Below are 16858 nucleotides of genomic sequence, written 5' to 3' on the forward strand. Positions count from 1 at the left end.
AAGCTGCATCCCTGTCTCACACCCCGGTTCTGTGGAAAGAAATGTGTGTGTTTTTTGCCAATTTTAACCGCACACTTGTTGTTTGTGTACATGGATTTTATAATGTTGTATGTTTTCGCCTCAACACCACTTTCCATCCATTTGTATAGCAGACCCTCATGCCAAATTTGGTTTGTTTGTTTGTCAATTAGGGTGTGCAGGATGAATATGTGGTCTGTCGTACGGTAATTTGGTAAAAAGCCAATTTGACATTTGCTCAGTACATTGTTTTCGCTGAGGAAATGTACGAGTCTGCTGTTAATGATAACACAGAGGATTTTCCCAAGGTTGCTGTTGACGCATATCCCACGGTAGTTATTGGGGTCAAATTTGTCTCCACTTTTGTGGATTGGGGTGATCAGTCCTTGGTTCCAAATATTGGGGAATATGCCCGAGCTGATGATGATGTTAAAGAGTTTAAGTATAGCCAATTGGAATTTGTGGTCTGTATATTTTATCATTTCATTTAGGATACCATCAACCCCACAGGCCTTTTTGGGTTGGAGGGTTTGTATTTTGTCCTGTAGTTCTTTAAATGTAATTGGAGAATCCAGTGGGTTCTGATAGTCTTTAATAGTTGATTCTAAGATTTTTATTCGATCATCTATATGTTTTTGCTGTTTGTTCTTTGTTTACATTTACATTTTAGTAATTTAGCAGACGCTCTTATCCAGAGCGACTTACATTTTTAGTGAGTGCATACATTTTTCATACTTTGTTATAGGGCCAAAAAGATTGGAGAGCTGGTTTACCCATACATCTCCGTTTTGGATAGATAGCTCTTTGTGTTGTTGTTTGTTTAGAGTTTTCCAATTTTCCCAGAAGTGGTTAGAGTCTATGGATTCTTCAATTACATTGAGCTGATTTCTGACATGCTGTTCCTTCTTTTTCCGTTGTGTATTTCTGTATTGTTTTAGTGATTCACCATAATGAAGGTGTAGGCTCAGGTTTTCTGGGTCTCTATGTTTTTGGTTGGATAGGTTTCTCAATTTCTTTCTTAAGTTTGTTGCATTCTTCACCAAACCATTTGTCATTGTTGTTAATTTTCTTAGATTGTCTGCTTGAAGTTTTTAGATTTGATAGGGAAGCTGAGAGGTCAAATAAACTGTTTTGGTTTTCTACTGCCAAGTTTACACCTTCACTGTTACAGTGGAACATTTAGTCCAGGAAGTTGTCTAAAGGGTCTGAATTTGTTGTTTCCTAATTGTTTTTTGGTAGGTTTCCACACTACTTTCCTTCCATCTATAGCATTTCTTAATATTATTCAGGTCCTTTGTCTTTGATGCCTCATGATTGAGTATTGCTCTGTTCAAGTGGAGTGTGATTTTGCTGTGATCTGATAGGTGTGTCAGTGGGCTGACTGTGAACGCTCTGAGAGACTCTGGGTTGAGGTCAGTGATAAAGTAGTCTACAGTACTACTGCCAAGAGATGAGCTATAGGTGTACCTACCGTAGGAGTCCCATCGAAGCCTACCATTGACTATGTACATACCCAGTGTGCGACAGAGCTGCAGGAGTCGTGACCCGTTTTTGTTGGTTATGTTGTCGTAGTTGTGCCTAGGGGGGGCATAAGGGGGAGGAAATGCTGTCACCTCCAGGTAGGTGTTTGTCCCCCTGTGTGCTGAGGGTGTCAGGTTCTTGTCCAGTTCTGGCATTTAGGTTGCCACAGACTAGTACATGTCCCTGGGCCTGGAAATGATTGATTTCCCCCTCCTGGATGGAGAAGCTGTCTTCATTAAAGTATGGGGATTCTAGTGGGGGGATATAGGTAGCACACAGGTAGACATTTTTCTCTGTTGAGATCATTTCCTTTTGAATTTCTAGCCAAATGTAAAATGTTCCTGTTTTTATTAATTGAATAGATTTAGTTAGGTCTGCTCTATACCAAATTAGCATACCCCCTGAGTCCCTTCCCTGTTTCACACCTGGTAGTTCACACCTGGTAGTTCACACCTGGTAGTTCACACCTGGATCCTCTGAAGACAACTACCTTCTTAACAACATCTCTATAAACTAACAAGTATCTTTATTGACATACTACTACTAATAATAATAATAATATTCATCATCATCATCATCATCATCATCATCATCATAATAACCTTTTCCCTTCCTCTTTCTCTCTCTTTCTCTCCTCTCTATTTCCCTCTATTGTCTCTCTGTCTTCCCTGTGTCTTCCCTGTCTCTCTGTCTTCCCTGTCTCTCTGTGTCTTCCCTGTCTCTGTGTCTTCCCTGTCTCTGTGTCTTCCCTGTCTCTCTGTGTCTTCCCTGTCTCTCTGTGTCTTCCCTGTCTCTCTGTGTCTTCCCTGTCTCTCTGGTTTCCCTGTCTCTCTGTCGTCCCTGTCTCTGTGTCTTCCCTGTCTCTCTGTTCTTCCTCCTCTTCCTCTCTCTCTCTCTCTCTCCCCCTTCAGAGGAGCGAGGGTGATGGGCTGCCCCATGCCACGCGGGTGAAGGAGGGCTCCAGTGGGCTGGTACTGGCGCTGGTGTCCATGGCGTGTGTGGGCGGGGTGGTGGTGGTGGCGCTGACCATCGCCTGTCTCAGACACCACACTCAGCAGCTGGCCTCAGGGAAACTGGGCCTCGGACCCGAGGGAGGACCAGAGACACACTTTGACTACCAGGTAAGAGAGGAGACACTTTGTGTGTGTGTCCCAAATGACAGCTTTATCCCCATATAGTGCACTTCTTTTAAACCAGAGCGTTATGGGCCCATGTCAAAAGTAGTGCAGTAGATAGGGAACTGGTATAAAGTAGTGCACTATATAGGGAACTTGTCTAAAGTAGTGCACTATATCGGGAACTGGTCTAAAGTAGTGCACTATATAGGGAACTGGTCTAAAGTAGTGCACTATATAGGGAACTTGTCTAAAGTAGTGCACTATATCGGGAACTGGTCTAAAGTAGTGCACTATATCGGGAACTGGTCTAAAGTAGTGCACTATATAGGGAACTGGTCTAAAGTAGTGCACTATATAGGGAATAGGGTGCCATTTGGAACCTGAGACACACTTTGACTACCAGGTAGGAGAGGTTAGAGCCTTATATGTGGCCTTCAATATTAGACTCTGGGACAGGCTAGGCCTCAGTTAACAGGAAAGACTGCGGGGTCTCAATCGTGGTGATGACGATCATGATGACGCTTTCCTGCTTCTCGTGGGCCCGTGAAAGGCCAGTGTGTCTATGGGTGCGGATGACAACACTATACACGTCAGCTTTTACAGCGAGTGAAATCACTGCAACACTTAACAAAGAGCTGCAGTTAGTTTCAGAATGGGTGGCAAGGAAGAAGTTATTCCTAAATATTTCAAAAACTAAAAGCATTGTATTTGGGACAAATCATTCACTAAACCCTAAACCTCAACTACATCTTGTAATAAATAATGTGGAAATTGAGCAAGTTGAGGTGACTAAACTGCTTGGAGTAACCCTGGATTGTAAACTATCATGGTCAAAGCATATTGATACAACAGTAGCTAAGATGGGGAGAAGTCTGTCTATAATAAAGCGCTGCCCTGCCTTCTTAACAACACTATCAACAAGGCAGGTCCTACAGGCCCTAGTTTTGTCACACATGGACTACTGTTTAGTCGTGTGGTCAGGTGCCACAAAGAGGGACCTTGGAAAATTACAATTGGCTCAGAACAGGGCAGCACGGCTGGTCCTTAAATGTACACGGAGAGCTAACATTAATAATATGCATGTCAATCTCTCATGGCTCAAAGTGGAGGAGAGATTGACTTCATCACTACTTCTTTTTGTAAGAAGTGTTGACATGCTGAATGCACTGAGCTGTCTGTTTGAACTACTGGCATACAGCTCGGACACCCATGCATACCCCACAAGACATGCCACCAGAGGTCTCTTCACAGTCCCCAAGTCCAGAACAGACAATGGGAGGCACACAGTACTACATAGAGCCATGACTACATGGAACTCTATTCCACATCAGGTAACTGACGCAAGCAGTATAATAATATTTTAAAAAACAGATAAAAATACACCTTATGGAACAGCGGGGACAGTGAAGAGACACACACACACATGATAAGACACACACTCTACACACATGGATGTTTTATTGTAAATATGTGATGGTGGAGTAGTGCTATGAGGGAACACTCAATGTGTTCTGAAAAGTGTTATGAAATGTAATGTCATGTAATATTTTAAATTGTATATAACTGCCTTAATGTTGCTGCTGCCTTGGCAGGAACTAATGAGGATCCGTAATAAACCCCAGGAAGAGTAGCTGCTGCCTTGGCAGGAACTAATGGGGATCCGTAATAAACCCCAGGAAGAGTAGCTGCTGCCTTGGCAGGAACTAATGGGGATCCATAATAAACCCCAGGAAGAGTAGCTGCTGCCTTGGCAGGAACTAATGGGGATCCATAATAAACCCCAGGAAGAGTAGCTGCTGCCTTGGCAGGAACTAATGGGGATCCATAATAAACCCCAGGAAGAGTAGCGCTGCCTTGGCAGGAACTAATGGGGATCCATAATAAACCCCAGGAAGAGTAGCTGCTGCCTTGGCAGGAACTAATGGGGATCTATATTAAACCACAGGAAGAGTAGCTGCTGCCTTGGCAGGAACTAATGGGGATCCATAATAAACCCCAGGAAGAGTAGCTGCTGCCTTGGCATTAAGGCACCTCTGGGGTTTGTGATATATGGCCAATATACCACTCCGCGTTGCATCGTGCGTAAGAACAGCCCTTAGCCGTGGTATATTGGACATATACCACACCTCCTCGGGCCTTATTGCTTTAATTCTACCACGGCTTTCAGACAATCAGCATTCAGCTAGTTTATAATAAAAAAAATATATTTCCTTTTAGAATACATCCCTAATTTTACTATGATGTCTGACGAGGGCCCTGGACCTCCCTATTTGTAATATTTCTACCAATATTAACCTAAAAATAAATACTTTACCCAAGAGAATAATTATATTTCCCATTGACTGATCGTGGTTTTTCAGATCCCCTAACAATACAGTTTGCAGGTCCATCTGAACCCTGATATTATGACATAACAACCATTCCTGGACCTGACTCCAAAAGCGAGCCACCGATGGACAGTGCCAGAATATATGTTCTATTGATTCTGTTTCGTCGTGGCAGAGTCTGCACAGGGCTGACTGTTCAATGCCCCATGTATTGAGCATTCCTTTTATAGCAAGTATTTGATATAATAGCTTAAATTGAAATGAAACTATTTATGTGTCGGTTCATAGACCCGATGCGTAGGTAATGGGACATCAAAGCCCTGTTCCCAACTGACTTGAATTTTATGCTGCATTGCTGTCAAAACCTTTGACTTGAAGTGATACATTTTTCGATTTATACTAATCGTTTTAAGCCATTTATGTTTTTTTTACGGGTGGCAGGCAGACTAATTCTTTAGTTTATTTTTTAAGTAATTGCCTCTTCCAATATTGTGGCAAAGCCACGATGAGTTGGTTATCATTTTGTATTGAGCATACATCTCCATACTCAGGGAGAAAAAGGTGTAGAGTCACGCGCAGAGCGCGGCACGTGTTTATTTCACCTTTGCAGAAGGCAGGAATCGTGGTCACAGGCAGGCAATGGTCATACACAGGTAGGCAAACAGGCAGGTGAATCAAAACTAGGACTGAAGGCTAAAACTGGTTCTCACAAACGAGCTAGGAAAAGGCTTAGTAGAGTCAAAACGAACAATACCTCACAAGGTACAAACAGAAAGAACTGAACTAAATAAGGAGCTGATGAGACCAGGTGAGTAACTAACACAGGTGTAATCAATGAACAAAAATGAAAGACAGGGCTACGTTCAAGAACACAAAGAAACAGGGCTACGTTCAAGAACACAAAGAAACAGGGCTACGTTCAAGAACACAAAGAAACAGGGCTATGTTCAAGAACACAAAGAAACAGGGCTATGTTCAAGAACACAAAGAAACAGGGCTATGTTCAAGAACACAAAGAAACAGGGCTACGTTCAAGAACACAAAGAAACAGGGCTACGTTCAAGAACACAAAGAAACAGGGCTACGTTCAAGAACACAAAGAAACAGGGCTACGTTCAGGAAGACAAAGAAACAGGGCTATGTTCAAGAACACAAAGAAACAGGGCTATGTTCAAGAACACAAAGAAACAGGGCTATGTTCAAGAACACAAAGAGACAGGGCTATGTTCAAGAACACAAAGAGACAGGGCTACGTTCAAGAACACAAAGAAACAGGGCTACGTTCAAGAACACAAAGAAACAGGGCTACATTCAAGAACACAAAGAAACAGGGCTACGTTCAAGAACACAAGGTGAACTAAGAAAACAAATACAGAACCTTACACATACACCGTTGTTAGTTGCTTGTATTACATTTTACCGTAACATGTCTCTATTTATTTTCTCACAAGTTGTGATGATAAATCATAATTATTGCTGATGAAAGTGATTAGCTTCTCATTTGCGTTTTGTTTAACGGAATCTCTTTCTGTTGACTTTCCCAGGAGCTCTGCAGGCAGCACATGGCAGCCAAGACGTCGTTCAGTCGTCAGGAGGCGGTGGGTGTGGGAGCGGGGGGCCGGAGGGGGACGGACACGTCCAGGGTGAGCAGTGTGTCGTCCCAGTTCAGCGACGGACCCCAACACAGCCCCTCCTCACACAGCAGTACACCCTCCTGGAGCGAAGAGCCCGCCCAGTCAAAGATGGACATCTCTACTGGTCACATGATACTGGTCAGTATCAGGGTATGGGGTCATTATATTTCCTACTGGTCAGTATCAGAGGGTACGGGGTCATTATATTTCCTACTGGTCAGTATCAGAGGGTATGGGGTCATTATATTTCCTACTGGTTTGTATCAGAGGGTATGGGGTCAATTATATTACTACTGGTAAGTTTCAGAGGGTATGGGGTCATTATATTTCCTACTGGTCAGTTTTTTCTATTTCCTACTCATTGTTTAACTATTGATCATGGAGCTTTAAACAGCTGGTATAATATGGGGAGGAGAACTCTGTTCTTAACGTTAGTGTTCCTCTCTGTCTCCTTCTCCCCCCAGGCCTATATGGAGGACCATCTGAAGAATAAGGACCGTCTGCTGAAGGAGTGGGAGGCTCTGTGCTCCTACCAGGCTGAACCCAGTGCTGCTACAGTAGCACAGAGTGAACCCCACCTGGAGAAGAACCGCTGCCCTGACTCTCTGCCCTGTGAGTCTTATATACCTCTCCTCTGGTTTATCCTCCAGTCTTGGGCTGGGATTTTAACAAGCACATATTAACCTGTGCACTGTGTTTGACTTAAAGTGGATTTCTGCTTGAGCTGGCATCTGCACAGCGTTCAGAGCAAGCGTGGTCTCAGCAAACGTCAGGGAAATTGCCTTCAGAAGCCTATTGCTGTGCGCAGGCCGTTAATCTGCGTTAGATTGAATCCAGGCCTACATAATTATATCTGCGATCCTCTTCTAGAGCTCGGTTAGTTACTATCTGTTCTGTTCCAGATGATCACTCCCGTGTAAAACTGAAGGCAGAGAGCAACTCCACCAAGGAAGACTACATTAACGCCAGCACCATAGTAAGATCTCTTGCTAGTCTTATATCACTGCTCTTACGGTGGTGACGGTATAGACTTTGTCCTGTGGTTGGCACAGACGTCACTCATATCCTCTCTCTGTAAAACCCAGATTGACCACGACCCTCGACTGCCTGCTTACATCGCCACCCAGGGACCACTGGCACACACCATCGCTGACTTCTGGCAGGTCAGTGGGCACACACCATCGCTGACTTCTGGCAGGTCAGTGGGCACACACCATCGCTGACTTCTGGCAGGTCAGTGGGCACACACCATCGCTGACTTCTGGCAGGTCAGTCGCACACACCATCGCTGACTTCTGGCAGGTCAGTGGCGCACACAGTACTCTGAGGAACTTTTTTGCTTGAGTCAGCTGACCCAAAATGTTGAAGGAAAGCACTTTAATGGCACATGAATAAACTGAAACTTGCAAAAGATCAGAACTGGGCTTCCTGTGTAAACGCAGCTATGGCGACACGGTTGATTTTGAAGGAAATTGTGGGCAGTAACTATGGCCCTAGTCTGGCATGTCAATCACAGTGTACACCAGTACAGTCCGGTGTGTGACAGTGGGTCGTTGTACCATAGATGGTGTGGGAGAATGGATGCACAGTGATAGTGATGATGACTGCCCTGGTTGAGGACGGAGACACTCAGTGTGTTCGCTACTGGCCTGACGAGGGATCCTCCCTCTACCACATCTACGAGGTGAGTGGTTTATACATCTATAGCCATAGATGATTTAATATCACTCGGTGGCCTCTTAACACAGTAGTACTACAATATTATTAGAACCACTGCAGTAGAATGGTGGGTGGATCGGCCGCGGCTATGTGTACCCATGACTGTGCCAGTCAATTACCATGGTTTGAGAGGTATTTTCCTTCTAGAAATCATCTGTACGTACCACATTGAGTAGTGCTGTTACCGTAATTATAGAGATACGCTATGGATCAGTGGGTCTCAGTCCTGGTCCTTTGTTTTTGCCCTAGCGCCACACACCTGATTCAAATCATTCAAAATCTGATGACGAGTTGATGATTTGAATCAGGTGTGTGGCGCTGGGGACAAAACTAAGGACCAGGACTGAGAACCGCTGATCTACGGCGTATCTCTATAATTAACACCACTACTCAATGTGGTACGTACAGATTTGTAACTCGCTCTGGATAAGAGCATCTGCTAAATGAAGTAAATGTAAATGTACAGATGATTGCCGATCCACCCACCATTCTACCGCAGTCGTTCTAATTATATTGTGGCACTACTGTGTTAAAGGGCCACTGAGTGATATTAAATCATCTTTGTTCCCTACCAAGGTGAACTTGGTCTCTGAACACATCTGGTGTAAGGACTTCCTGGTTCGTAGTTTCTACCTGAAGAACGTGCAGACCCAGGAGACTCGTACCCTGACACAGTTTCACCTGCTCAGCTGGCCCGCCAATGGAATCCCCACCTCCACACGCCCTCTGCTGGACTTCCGCAGGTACTGCAGATGTTGTCTGTTGGTGCATCTTGACATGAACCACTGGGGAGCATCACTTATTTCACTGCAACTTAACTGCTCTTGCTAGTATCACTGCTCTTTAATAAGCTTTACGTATCGGCTCTGACGAAGGCCTTGAGGCCGATATGTAAAGCTTATTAAAGAGCAGTGATACTATCAAGAGCAGTGATACTAGCAAGAGCAGTTATTCTATCAAGAGCAGTGATACTATCAAGAGCAGTGATACTATCAAGAGCAGTGATACTATCAAGAGCAGTGATACTATCAAGAGCAGTGATACTATCAAGAGCAGTGATACTATCAAGAGCAGTGATACTATCAAGAGCAGTGATACTATCAAGAGCAGTGATACTAGCTAGAGCAGTGTGTGGGTTTCTTCTTTCTCATATTATTCAGCTGTTACCATGGCACCTGCAACAAAGACAGCTCAGATGTGGGAGTGCCTTTTGAATTTTGAACTGCAACTGAACTACCATGACCTTGCCCTGCCGGTTTTGCTGTGTATGTAGCTGGCTGTTGATGACTGTGTGGCCAGGCCAAGTACTGTCCTATGTAATGACTGTCTGGCCAGGCCAAATACTGTCCTATGTAATGACTGTGTGGCCAAGTACTGTCCTATGTAATGACTGTCTGGCCAAATACTGTCCTATGTAATGACTGTGTGGCCAAATACTGTCCTATGTAATGACTGTGGCCAAATACTGTCCTATGTAATGACTATGTGGCCAGATATTGTCCTATGTAATGACTGTGTGGCCAGGCCAAATACTGTCCTATGTAATGACTGTCTGGCCAGGCCAAATACTGTCCTATGTAATGACTGTGTGGTCAGATACTGTCCTATGTAATGACTGTGTGGCCAAATACTGTCCTATGTAATGACTGTGTGGCCAAATACTGTCCTATGTAATGACTGTGTGGCCAAATACTGTCCTATGTAATGACTGTGTGGCCAGGCCAAATACTGTCCTATGTAATGACTGTGTGGCCAGGCCAAATACTGTCCTATGTAATGACTGTGTGGCCAGGCCAAATACTGTCCTATGTAATGACTGTGTGGCCAAATACTGTCCTATGTAATGACTGTGTGGCCAGGCCAAATACTGTCCTATGTAATGACTGTGTGGCCAGATACTGTCCTTTGTAATGACTGTGTGGCCAGATACTGTCCTATGTAATGACTGTGTGGCCAAATACTGTCCTATGTAATAACTGTGTGGCCAGATACTGTCCTATGTAATGACTGTGTGGCCAGATACTGTCCTATGTCATGACTGTGTGGCCAGATACTGTCCTATGTAATGACTGTGTGGCCAAATACTGTCCTATGTAATGACTGTGTGACCAGATACTGTCCTATGTAATGACTGTGTGGCCAGATACTGTCCTATGTCATGACTGTGTGGCCAGATACTGTCCTATGTAATGACTGTGTGGCCAGATACTGTCCTCTGTAATGACTGTGTGGCCAGATACTGTCCTCTGTAATGACTGTGTGGCCAGATACTGTCCTATGTAATGACTGTGTGGCCAAATACTGTCCTATGTAATGACTGTGTGGTCAGATACTGTCCTATGTAATGACTGTGTGGCCAGATACTGTCCTATGTCATGACTGTGTGGCCAGATACTGTCCTATGTAATGACTGTGTGGCCAGATACTGTCCTATGTAATGACTGTGTGGCTAGATACTGTCCTATGTCATGACTGTGTGGCCAGATACTGTCCTATGTCATGACTGTGTGGCCAGATACTGTCCTATGTCATGACTGTGTGGCCAGATACTGTCCTATGTAATGACTGTGTGGCCAGATACTGTCCTCTGTAATGACTGTGTGGCCAGATACTGTCCTAGGTAATGACTGTGTGGCCAGATACTGTCCTATGTAATGACTGTGTGGCCAGATACTGTCCTATGTAATGACTGTGTGGCCAGATACTGTCCTCTGTAATGACTGTGTGGCCAGATACTGTCCTATGTAATGACTGTGTGGCCAGATACTGTCCTATGTAATGACTGTGTGGCCAGATACTGTCCTATGTAATGACTGTGTGGCCAGATACTGTCCTCTGTAATGACTGTGTGGCCAGATACTGTCCTATGTAATGACTGTGTGGCCAGATACTGTCCTCTGTACTATGGGGTGCTGTTTGAGCCTTGCAAGATTAATGAAGCAACTGTGTATATTTGCCTTCATTTTTAGTTTGAGCTCATGTTTTTCCACTTCTTTGTCCTTCCCTGATTGCCTCCTTTACTCTAGCCATTTCTCTTTCCTAGTAAATCCTTACCTACCTTCCTCACTACCTTTCTCTTTCTCTCAGTCCTCTCTCTAGCTCCTTCCCTGGTTATTCCTCTCTTTCTCCCAGTGATAGTGGTCAGCTATTGGTCCTTGGGGTTCCCACGTCTTCCAGTGATAGTGGTCAGCTATTGGCCCTTGGGGTTCCTACGTCTCCCAGTGATAGTGGTCAGCTATTGGCCCTTGGGGTTCCCACATCTTCCAGTGATAGCGGTCAGCTATTGGCCCTTGGGGTTCCCACGTCTTCCAGTGATAGTGGTCAGCTATTGGCCCTTGGGGTTCCCACATCTCCCAGTGTCATTTTTGTGATTTGCAGCTAGTAGTCTGGGTCCAGTTGCATAGTCACAAAAATGATCATTGGCAGGTGTGACTGCAGCAGGAGTCGACACTGGCCGGATAGTCCATCCGTCGCCCTTGGGGTTCGGATAAGAATTCAAGTTAGTTACAACACATTAGTCTTTGAGGTTGAGGTTAGAGAAACTCTTCTCCTTTTTCTTCTTTCTTTTCTTTCTTTCTTTTTCCTTCTTTCCCACTGATGGGTTGAGTTTCTCTAACCTCAACCTCAAAGACTAATGTGTTGTAACTAACTTGAATTATTATCCAGGCCTCCAGGCAGGCAGAGATGGGAACCTTGTTTCTCTGTGTATATTTTAAGATCAGTAAAGCAGTAACAGTACTTGTATGCAGCATCCGATCTAGACTTGTCAGTTAAAATGACATGTTGTGATATTGTTCTCCCCCTCCCCCCTCCCCCCCCCTCCCCCCCCCCTCCCTCCCTCCCTCCCTCTCTCCCAACCACCCACCAACCCTCCCTCCCTCTCTCCCAACCACCCACCAACCCCCCCTCCCTCTCTCCCACCCACCCACCACCCTCCGTCACCCCCTCCCACCCCCCTCTCTCTCTCTCTCTCCCTCCCTCCCTCTCCCCCCACCCCCCTCCCTCCCACCCACTCCTCTGACTCCCTCTAACAGGAAGGTGAATAGGTGTTACAGAGGCCGATCCTGCCCCATCATCGTCCACTGCAGGTAAACCTACAGCTCTAACCTAGTTTCTCTATACATAGGAAAAGACTTAGCCTGGTCCCAGATCTGTTTGTACTGTCTTACTAAACTTCTATGGTCATTTTCATTGACAATGAACCATAGGAGTCGGCTGTACAGCCCATACAGATGTGGGACCAGGCTAGAAGAGACAACCTGTGCTTTATATTCTGTCTGTCAAATCAAACTCCTCTACAATGTACCATTGCTACTGTGTGTCTCTATTGTGTCTCTAAGGAATATAATTATAGAAATAGCTTGGAACCTCTGGCAATTTGACTGGTAAACTCATTATGCCATCATTGACTTGAATGGGTAGGCCTGTTCTATAGATTCTATATCTGTGGTCTTTATGACATGCTGTGTGATCTGATGAGGTATTTCTCTGTCTCGTACAGTGACGGCACTGGCAGAACTGGAACCTACATCCTTATTGACATGGTCCTCAATCGCATGGCTAAGGGTGAGTCAGACATCTTTGATCTTTGTCAGACATCTTTGATAGTTTGGCCTTGTAGTTTATATCACTAGATAGATACTTTATATAGTATTGTGAATCATTGACTCCATGTTGGTGAAATATGATTTTTCACGTCATAATGCATATTGTGTGTTTCCAGGTGTGAAGGAGATTGACATTGCTGCGACATTGGAACACATTCGAGACCAGAGACCGAGCTTAGTGCACACCAAGGTATGGCCTTCTCAACTACACTGAGTGTACAAAACATTATGAACACCTGCTGTTTCCATGACATAGACTGACCGGGTGAATCTAGGTGAAAGCTATGATCCCTTATTGATGTCACTTGTTAAATCCACTTCAAATCAGTGTAGATGAAGGGGAGGAGACAGGTTAAAGAAGGATTTTTAAGGCTTGAGACAATTGAAACATGGATTGTGTATGTTTGCCATTCAGAGGGTGAATGGGCAAGACAAAATATTTAAGTGACTTTGAACGGGGTATGGTAGTAGGTGCCAGGCAAACCAGTTTGTGTCAAGAACTGCAACGCTGCTGGGTATTTCACGCTCTACATTTTTCCATGTGTATCAAGAATGGTCCACCACCCAAGGACATCCAGCCAACTTGACACAACTGTGGGAAGCATAAGAGTCAACATGGGCCAGCATCCCTGTGGAACACTTTTGACATCCTGTAGAGTCTATGTCCTGACGAATTGATGCTGTTCTGAGGGCAAAAGGGGGCGCAACTCAATATTGTTGTTTTTTGTAAGATTTGATGAGATATTTTTAAACAATAGAAAACATACACAAACATCCACAACATCACACAAACATCCACAACATCACACAAACATCCGCAACATCACACAAACATCCACAACATCACACAAACATCCACAACATCACACAAACATCCACAACATCACACAAACATCCGCAACATCACACAAACATCCACTACATCACACAAACATCCGCAACATCACACAAACATCCACAACATCACACAAACATCCACTACATCACACAAACATCCACAACATCACACCTGCCCAGACCCACTAGCACACACCCCCCATCTCCAGCGCCCACATCACTCTCCGCCACATGGCCTCAGACTGCACCATCTCTCCGTCGCCCACACACACTTTCAACAATTTAGATAATAAAGCATTTGACCTTTCGATTGTGTTAACGGGCGGAGGATCGGTTGATTTCTCTCTGTATGTCTGACAGTCTCCCTCCCTCTCTGTCTCCCTCTCAGGACCAGTTTGAGTTTGCCCTGACCGCTGTGGCTGAAGAGGTCAATGCCATCCTCAAGGCTCTGCCACAGTGAACCCTGCTATATCTACCACCTCAACCACCGGTGCCACCTGTGCCAACAACCAGGGAGGAACTACATTTCCCAGAGTGCATTGCTATTACTGAAGCCTGGTTTGTGCTGTCTCGCCAACTCCTGTAGTCATTGTCACACCAAGATCAGCACAAACAGATCTGGGACCAGGCTTCTGTTATTATGCTTTCATAACTAAATTAAATGTGGTTTCAAAGAATTCTGTATATTATTCAGATCAGACAAGAACACTTCAAATGTACGGTAAGGACCCCCTTTACAGTGTCTTGTCATTGGATTGTATGTTGAGATCTGCCTCTAAAATACTGTGACTTGATACTGTAACATTTCTCCTTTCTCACTCTGATCCTCAGTCTCAGACACGTCTCACTACAATTACCATCTGCTGTCATTGAGGTGTTGTATTACCATGTTCCCTCCTGCTCTGCTGTCATGGAGATGTTGTATTACCATGTTCCCTCCTGCTCTGCTGTCATGGAGATGTTGTATTACCATGTTCCCTCCTGCTCTGCTGTCATGGAGATGTTGCATTACCATGTTCCCTCCTGATCTGCTGTCATGGAGATGTTGCATTACCATGTTCCCTCCTGATCTGCTGTCATGGAGATGTTGCATTACCATGTTCCCTCCTGATCTGCTGTCATGGAGATGTTGCATTACCATGTTCCCTCCTGATCTGCTGTCATGGAGATGTTGTATTACCATGTTCCCTCCTGATCTGCTGTCATGGAGATGTTGTATTACCATGTTCCCTCCTGCTCTGCTGTCATGGAGATGTTGCATTACCATGTTCCCTCCTGATCTGCTGTCGTGGAGATGTTGTATTACCATGTTCCCTCCTGATCTGCTGTCGTGGAGATGTTGCATTACCATGTTCCCTCCTGCTCTGCTGTCATGGAGATGTTGCATTACCATGTTCCCTCCTGCTCTGCTGTCATGGAGATGTTGTATTACCATGTTCCCTCCTGCTCTGCTGTCATGGAGATGTTGAATTACCATGTTCCCTGCTGTCATGGAGATGTTGAATTACCATGTTCCCTGCTGTCATGGAGATGTTGTATTACCATGTTCCCTGCTGTCGTGGAGATGTTGTAAAACCAGTCATTGTACTCCAGTAGGTATCCATCCATATCGCATAACAGCATGAGGCCCGTGGCTCATACACTTTTTTTATGCAAGAAGACAGAGACCCTGACTATGGCGAGGGTGAAGTGAGTGACATTCTAGTGTATCATACGATCCACCAGTTTCTCTAAGGGGCTGGTGTTTGCCTCTAACATGATTGTCTGTTATTCAACTGGAACTATAAACCCATTGCTTTATTTATATTCATGTTGTCATGGGACTATTACTGTATACTGACTACCTGAATCATATATATATATATATATATATATATATATATTAGTGTCTTCAGTGTTACTGTAAAACCTCTGTTATTATTGTAAATAATTCACCTCATTATTTCTTAAATGTTTATTAATGTAGCAAACGTAGAAAACAACTATAAAAATATTTTTAACTCAATGTATGTAATTAAATCTCTATTGTGATGTGGTGCAACAGCATAGAGTTGTCTGACTGTGTTATTTCCTATTCACATCCCACAGTACTGACTAGTAACCATTAGGAACCAATGTCTACATCCCATAATACTGACTAGTAACCATTAGGAACCAATGTCTACATTCCATAATACTGACTAGTAACCATTAGGAACCAATGTCTACATTCCATAATACTGACTAGTAACCATTAGGAACCAATGTCTACATCCCATAATACTGACTAGTAACCATTAGGAACCAATGTCTACAGCTACACTGAACACAAATATAAACACAACATGTAAAGTGTTGGTCCCATGTTTCATGAGCTGAAATAAAGATCCCCACATTTTTCCATACGGACTAAAAGCTTATTTCTCTCAAATGTTGTGCACAAATTTGTTTACAGCCCTGTTAGTGAGAATTCCTCTTTTGCCAAGATAATCCATCCACCTGACACGTGTGGCATATCAAGAAGCTGATTAAACAACATGATCATTACACAGGTGCACCTTGTGCTGGAGACAATAAAAGGCCATTCTAAAATGTGCAGTTTTGTAAAACAACACAATGCCACAGATGTCTCAAGTTTTGAGGGAGAGTACAATTGGCATGCTGACTGCAGGAATGTCCACCAGAGCTGTTGCCAGAGAATGTAATGTTCATTTCTCTACCATAAGAGAAATTTGGCAGTAAGTCCAACCGGCCGCACAACCGCAAACTATGTGTAACCACACCAGCCCAGGACCACCACATCTGGCTTCTTCACCTGCGGGATCGTCTGAGACCAGCCACCCGGACAGCTGATAAAACTGTGGGTTTGCACAACCAAAGAATTTCTGCACAAACTGTCAGAAACCGTCTCAGGGAAGCTCTTCTGCGTGCTCGTCATCCTCACCAGGGTCTTGACCTGACTGTAGTTTGGCATCGTAACCGACTCCAGTGGGCAAATGCTTACCTTCGATGGCCACTGGCACGCTGGAGAAGTGTGCTCTTCACGGATGAATCCCGGTTTCAACTGTACCGGGCATATGGCAGACAGCGTGAATGGC

At 44.4% G+C, this 16858-nt stretch overlaps 1 protein-coding gene across 1 annotated transcript in view; it reads left to right on the forward strand.

Annotated features, from left to right (window-relative positions):
• Positions 1-15820, forward strand: part of LOC123484162 (receptor-type tyrosine-protein phosphatase-like N) — a gene marked incomplete at its 5' end in the record, with an annotated part of 39122 nt that extends 23302 nt beyond the window's left edge. Inside the window, 11 exons of the mRNA XM_045214169.1 lie at positions 2451-2660; positions 6529-6756; positions 7083-7230; positions 7521-7594; positions 7704-7781; positions 8183-8302; positions 8914-9080; positions 12372-12425; positions 12839-12903; positions 13061-13134; positions 14170-15820. Coding sequence (XP_045070104.1) covers positions 2451-2660; positions 6529-6756; positions 7083-7230; positions 7521-7594; positions 7704-7781; positions 8183-8302; positions 8914-9080; positions 12372-12425; positions 12839-12903; positions 13061-13134; positions 14170-14241 — 1290 coding nt within the window. The remainder of the gene's footprint in view (positions 1-2450; positions 2661-6528; positions 6757-7082; positions 7231-7520; positions 7595-7703; positions 7782-8182; positions 8303-8913; positions 9081-12371; positions 12426-12838; positions 12904-13060; positions 13135-14169) is intronic.
• Between the last annotated feature and the right edge of the window lie 1038 nt (positions 15821-16858).

This window comes from Coregonus clupeaformis, unplaced genomic scaffold (genome assembly GCF_020615455.1).
Source record: "Coregonus clupeaformis isolate EN_2021a unplaced genomic scaffold, ASM2061545v1 scaf0207, whole genome shotgun sequence".
Taxonomy (NCBI): domain Eukaryota; kingdom Metazoa; phylum Chordata; class Actinopteri; order Salmoniformes; family Salmonidae; genus Coregonus; species Coregonus clupeaformis.